Source organism: Lepidochelys kempii, chromosome 2 (assembly GCF_965140265.1).
Source record: "Lepidochelys kempii isolate rLepKem1 chromosome 2, rLepKem1.hap2, whole genome shotgun sequence".
In the NCBI taxonomy this organism is placed as follows: Eukaryota; Metazoa; Chordata; order Testudines; family Cheloniidae; genus Lepidochelys; species Lepidochelys kempii.
In genome coordinates, this window is record NC_133257.1 from 53,882,400 (window position 1) to 53,889,287 (window position 6,888).

General features: G+C 50.0%; 1 protein-coding gene across 3 annotated transcripts in view; it reads right to left on the minus strand.

Annotated features, from left to right (window-relative positions):
• The window catches only part of ZC2HC1A (zinc finger C2HC-type containing 1A), a 60,955-nt gene extending 56,172 nt beyond the window's left edge, over nt 1–4,783 (minus strand). Inside the window, exon 1 of one of the 3 annotated variants that reach the window (XM_073330758.1) lies at nt 4,697–4,783. In XM_073330758.1, coding sequence (XP_073186859.1) covers nt 4,697–4,751 — 55 coding nt within the window. In that variant the 5' untranslated portion in view covers nt 4,752–4,783. Of the gene's footprint in view, nt 1–4,084; nt 4,291–4,696 lie in introns of those variants that run through there. The other 2 variants (XM_073330759.1, XM_073330756.1) reach the window with 2 other exon arrangements.
• Nucleotides 4,784–6,888: the final 2,105 nt, after the last annotated feature.

Genomic DNA, 6,888 nt, shown 5'->3' on the forward strand with positions numbered 1-6,888 from the left:
TGATTAAAGATCTAGAAAACATGACCTTACAAGGGAAGACTGAAAAACTGGGTTTGTTTAGTCTGGAGAAGACAAGTTGAGGGGAGGTCATAACAGTTTTCAAGTACATAAAAGGTTGTTACAAGGAGAAGGGAGAAAAAATGTTCTCCTTAATCTCTGAGGATAGGAAAAGAAGCAATGGGCTTAAACTGCAGCGAGAGTGATTTAGGTTGGACTTCAGGAAAAACTTCCTGTCAGAATGGTTAAGCACTGGAATAAATTGCCTAGGGAGGTTGTGGAATCTCCATCACTGGAGATTTTTAAGAGCAGATTAGACAAACACCTGTCAAGGCTCATCTAGATAATATTTAGTCCTGCCTTGAGTGCAGAGGTCTAGACTAGAAGACCTCTCGAGGTCCCTTCCAGTCCTACAACTCTATGACAAATCCTGCTCTCTGTATTTATGCATGTAATCCCAATGAAGTCAGTAGGGCTGCTCGTATAAGGAGAGCAGGATCTCACTCATGTTTTTAATGCTATATCGGTAGCGTTGGAAGGATTTGATTTTTATCGGTAAATGTCAGTAAATGTCAATTTCTCTGTACACACACAAACTGACGAAAAATATTTTCATCAGTAATAATAGAAATTTCAGATAGGCAATGAAAGAAAAATGCTGTTTGATAACAGAGTTTACACTGTATATTTTGACATTTGATGTTGACAATTTGTGTTTTAACAATTATAAAACTAACTTTTTGAATCTCAACATCTACTCTCATTAAACAATTATTTTCACTCCTCCACCCATAATTTCTTGCAAATGTGAAAATTTAAATTGATAAAAATAGGAAAAAATGCTTTAAAACAAAGAGATATCTATCAACATTTTTTTAAAAAATTCAAATTCTGCCAAGCCTATATATAGGGTGGGGCATTTTGTCCAAAAATAATCAAGTCAATTGACTGGTCAATTAATGTTAAAAATAGTTAAATATTTTAAAGCACTAATTTATTAGAAGAGTAACAAAAAGAGTAAGACTATATGGTCTTCAGATATATATTTCTGCCTACTTACAAAAACTAAGTTACTTAACTGAGGATGTGTCTACACTACAAGCACTACAGTAGCACAACTACTGTGCTGCAGCTATGCCGCTGTAGTGTAGAGACTAACTACAACAATAGAAGGGTTTTTTCCATCACTGAAGTAAATTCACCCTGAGAAGCAAGGTCAACAGAACAATTATTTCTTCGACACACTAGTGTCTTCATCCTGGCTTAAATTGGATTTTTTACACCCCGGAGTGACAAAACTAGGTAAACCTAAGTTTTAGGTGTAGATCAGGCCTGAGTTATTTTAACTCAGAAAAATTTGAAGCACAATGAAATGAAGTTCTAAAAATGACAGAATGGCATCATTATGAAAACAAAAAGGTAGGCCACTGCCTATTTTTTGTTGGAATATTTCACAATATTTGACCATGGTCAAGTAATAGGCAGTCAATTAACTGACTTGCCAAGCCTAGCTATAAAGATAAAATAATTCTTATTATATAGCAATTCTTAATTGCTTTAGTTCTTTGAAGTAGCAGTGAAAAGAGGAGGAGGCTAGGTTGCCCATATCATTCTTATCTTTAATACGTAATTAGTTATGACAAAGCAGAGTAAGAATGCTTTTTTAAATGATCATTTACAGATATTTACACAAATCAGTTCTGTTCATGTTAATTTTCAGCAACATTAATAATTATAAACTTTTACAGATGTTAGATACTCTTGCATTAGTGAAGTTATTTGCTTACCTCTGTTATCCGTGAAAAGTTACAACCCCACAAAAATATTATTTGCATTAATCTAACCGTAGGAGATAAAAAGGTGCAAATATTCCACAAGCTGGGCTTGTCTACACTTATGACGCTGCTACAGCACTGTAATGCTTAGTGGAAATTCTGTGTACGAATTTCTCCTATTGAATCAGAGAATATCAGGGTTGGAAGGGACCTCAGGAGGTCATCTAGTCCAACCCCCTGCTCAAAGCAGGACCAATCCCCATCTAAATCATCCCAGCCAGGGCTTTGTCAAGCCTGACCTTAAAAACCTCTAAGGAAGGAGATTCCACCACCTCCCTACCCATTCCAGTGCTTCACCACCCTCCTAGTGAAAAAGTTTTCCACTAGGCCAATGGGAGCTGCGGGAAGCAGCGCGGGCCAAGGGACGTGCTGGCCACCCTTCCTGCAGCCCCCATTGGCCTGGAGCAGCGAACTGCGGCCAGTGGGAGCTGCAATCGGCCGAACCTGCGGACGCGGCAGGTAAACAAACCGGTCCGGCCTGCCAGGGACTTCCCCTGAACAAGCGGCGGACCGGCTTTGAGAACCACTGGTCTAGATCCATCCTCTTTGGAACCCCCTTTCAGGTAGTTGAAAGCAGCGATCAAATCCCCCCTCATTCTTCTCTTCTGCAGACTAAATAATCCCAGTTTCCTCAGCCTCTCCTCATAAATCATGTGCTCCAGCCCCCTAATCATTTTTGTTGCCCTCCGCTGGACTCTTTCCAATTTTTCCACATCCTTCTTGTAGTGTGGAGCCCAAAACTGGACACAGTACTTCAGATGAGGCCTCACCAATGTTGAATAGAGGGGAATGATCACGTCCCTCGATCTGCTGGCAATGCTCCTACATGTATAGCCCAAAATGCCATTAGCTTTCTTGGCAACAAGGGCACACTGTTGACTCATATCCAGCTTCTCGTCCACTGTAACCCCTAGGTCCTTTTCTGCAGAACTGCTGCCGAGCCATTCGGTCCCTAGTCTGTAGCAGTGCACGGGATTCTTCCGTCCTAAGTGCAGGACTCTGCACTTGTCCTTGTTGAACCTCATCAGATTTCTTTTGGCCCAATCCTCTAATTTGTCTAGGTCCTTCTGTATCCTATCCCTACCCTCCCGCATATCTCCTCCCACGTTAGTGTCATCTGGAAACTTGCCAAGGGTGCAGTCCACGCCATCCTGCAGATCATTAATAAAGATATTGAACAAAACGGCCCCCAGGACTGACCCTTGGGACACTCCGCTTGATACCAGCTGCCAACTAGACATGGAGCCATTGATCACTACCTATTTGGCGTAGTACTTCACTTTCCCAAGACGCAGTAACTATAGCGCTAGCGCCGTCCACACTGGAGGTTAGTTCAGTATAACTATGTTGCTCAGGAGTGTGGACATAATTATATCAACATAAGTTTGTAGTATAGACCAGTGCATAATCAACCATTTACCATATCTGAGAAATACTTAGTCACTGTGGCAATCCCGAAGCGAGTGTTTAAAACTTGTCATACAATCCAGCACAATCCTCTTGTTAAAAAAGGCAGGCAGACAAGGATGCTTGCACCACCCAAAACAATGCTGTAGTCATCCCCAACAGCCCGCTGCAGCACATCAGCAAGGTGGAGCCTTATGCTGGGAACTTGAAAGGCTGCAGAGATAATCAGGGACTTGCTCCGCTTTTGTACGTTTAAACACAAGAGACAAACACTGGGCGCTCAGTTGTGAAGCCAGCACTGGCCCGACAAGGTCACTGGGGGTGGGGGGGGGGGCACACAGGAGAGGTGACCTGGCTACAAACAGCACTGGCAGCCTGGCTGCCAAACCCCACTCACGGGGGGAAGGTGCCGCCCTGGCGGATGTTAAGTCTCTCTCGGGGGTAGGAAATAACTGGGGGGCAGGAAACAAGGCTGTTCCGCTGTTTACGTCCCTGGGCGCGGACAATCCCCGCTGCGGGCACAGAGCGCCCCTCGTTGCCCGACACCGCCCAGGCGCAAGCAGCAGCTCCGGCCCGCGGGCTCTGCTGCCCCGGAGCGAGGAGGGGGCTGACAGGGAGCCCCGCCGGCCAGCTCGGGGTGCCAGGCCCCTCATCCCGACGCCGCGGCTCCCTGCAGGGGGCGGGGGATGCGCTGCCCAAGGCGGAGCTGAGGTCTCATATTCCCCACTCCCGCCTCCCCTTCCTATCCCAGCCCCGCGCCCCGCCCAGACCCCCGGACACACACAGAGGCCCGGCCCGGGGCGGGGGCCCGCTGCGGTCTCTGATCCCCGCGCCCCACCCTTCACCTTCCAGCTCCTCCATGGCGCGCTCCGGCTCCGGCTCCGGCTGCCGCTGCTGTAGCAACCCGGCCCCACCCCCGACCGCTAACATCCCCCGCTCCCATTGGCTTCCCCGGCGGGCGGGCGGGCCGGGGCGACAGAGCCCCCTGTCCGTCGGGCCTGGCCGGGCTGGGGCGCTCCCTGCTGCCTCGCGATTGCCGCCCCTAGCCCTCGCCACCGACCCCTGTTCCTCTGAGCTCTCCCCAAATACCCCCGCAGCCTCGCCGCCACCCGACCCCGCAAACCGCAATCTGCTGCTTCTCTAATCGCTCCCCAAATGCGCCGACCTCTCGCCCCCCTCCATCTCCAAGACCTTCCCAAATCCCCATGTCCCCCAATTTCTCTAAATCCCCTGGGTGGCCCCCAGTTCCCCCGGATCTCTAATTTCCCCCACTATCTCCTCGCTCTCCCAAAATACCCCTGCCCCCCTTCCCCCCCAATTTTCTTGCAGTCACTCTGTCCCCAAATCCAATTTACCTTCCATCCTCCTGAATCCTCCCACAGATCCCTGTACATCTTTTACTGCACCCCACACACACCCGCACCCCAATCTCAGTACATTGCTACTCTTTTCCATACCTCCCAAGTTTCCTCCGACTGCCAGATGCTGAGGCTGGATGAGGAGGTGGATCATTTAACAATTGCCTTGTTGTGTTCACTCCCTTTGAAGCATTGGCCACTGTCTGAAGACAGGCTATTGTGCTAGCTAGAGGGACCATTGATCTGACCCAGTATGGCCGTCCTTATGGTCTTCTGTCCCCTTGTGTCAGGGATGAAAGTTCGGAGGTACGGGCCAGTACGGAGTACCGGTAAAAAGTGGCTGCCGGTACCGGCCCGTACGGCTGAGTTTAAAGCGCTGCCGGGGCAGCACTTCTAGCGTCACTGCCCCTTTTGCGCCCCCCATCGGCGTCCCTGCTGCAAAGGACCCTTTAATGTCGTTGTCCTTTTTTCCTTCCCCGCGCCCGCCTAAAAGAAGTAGCTACCCCAGGGCCACGATTTAAAAGGGCCCAGGCAGCAGAAGCGGCTGGAGCCCCAGGCCCTTTTAATCGCTGCAGGAGCCCCGGGCAGCACAGGCCAGGCCCCTTCCACCAGAAGCCCTGCCCCTTCTGGGGGAGTGGGGTGGGAGAGGCAGAGCAGCCCCCGTACTGGTAAGAGCTCGTACCCCTGCCTTGTGTCAACTCTCCCTCTACCCTCAAATCCCCCTGTATGTCTTATACACTCCATCCCAAATCTCCTTACATCATTTTCCTCCCTCCTGCTTCACACAACAGATCCCTCTGCAGCAGCATGTTATCCATTAATTATGATTAATGCTCTTGGAGCTGCTAAAAATCTAGAGAGAATGTGGGAAGTGCTAACAGCCCATCTGAAGCTGCTGGAAAATCACGGTACCACAGAATCCCCTTTTTTCAGAGATATTTTTCAGTCCTCTCCCTCCTTTATTCATTTTAGCAATGTTTCTGTTGTTACATTTACAGACATCAGAAAAGTACCTAAAGACTGATAATGAATTTCAGTGCACCTGTAGAAGGAGATATAAATACTGCTAACATAAGAATGGCCATACTGGGTCAGACCAATAATGCATCTAGACTAGTATCCTGTCTTCTGACAATGCCCAGAGTCAGATGCTTCAGACAGAATGAACAGAACAGAGAGGGTGTACTGAGTAAAACATTCCCTCTCATCCACGCCCAGCATTTAAGCAGTCAGAAGTTTAGGGACACTCAGAGCATGGGGTTTTGTCCATGACCGTAGTGGCTAAACGCCATTGTTCCACCGATTCTCCATTAACTTATCTAGTTCTTTTTTGAACCCTGTTATAGTCTTGGCCTTCACAACATCCCCTATCAGTGAGTTCCACCGGTTGACTGTGTACTTCCTTATGTTTGTTTTAAACCTGCTGCCTATTAATTTCATTGGGTGACCCCTAGATCTTATGTTATGGGATAAATTACACTTCCTTATTCATTTTCTCTACACCATTCATCAGGGCTGTCCCTAGGGAAGTGCAGGGCCAGGGACAAATCAGCCCCCTTGAAGGCCCTGCTCTGCATCGGCAGCTGGGTTGGCGGGATGGAACCAGCTTGGTGCTGAGCCGCCTGCTGCTACTGGCAGTTGCTGGTGCCTTCCACGGGGCAATTGTTGGCCACGGCACCATGGTAGCTCAGGGCTCCAGCTGGGGCGGGGGACTCATTGCACTGAAATGCAGGCGGATGAGCTGGGTGCTGTCTCTACTAACTGCCAACAAGATAGCGGGCCCGGCGGAAGTGACAGGTTTATCTTTTGGCAGTGGCGCTGGAACATTTTTAATACGGGGGCTGAAAGCCAGCCCCCTTACTCCTGCCCCCAGAGCTGAGGCCGGGAGCAAAGCCCCCGGTGTGGGGCGGTAGCACATCCCTAGGCTTGGGATGGCCTCAGAACTCTGGACGTGGAGCCAGCCAATCTGGACATGGGCATGGGGTGGTAGCAGAGCCCTGGGGGCGCGGGGTGGCAGCTGAGACCCCGGTAGCAGGGCAGCAGCAGTGATCTCGGGTGGCAGCAGAGACCCTGGGAGCGGGGCGGCAGCCGAGACCCTGGTGCATGGGGTGGCAGCAGAGCCCTGGGCGCGTGGGGCAGCAGCCGAGACCCCACGTGCGGGGCTGGCAGCTGGGAGCATGGGGGTGCTGCAGCATCTCCTGCTCCCCATGCCTACGTCTTCCGGGACCGACCGCATTTGCCAGTCACACCAGCCTGTGGAGCACTCCAAAGCGCAGGGCCCGGAGCGGTCA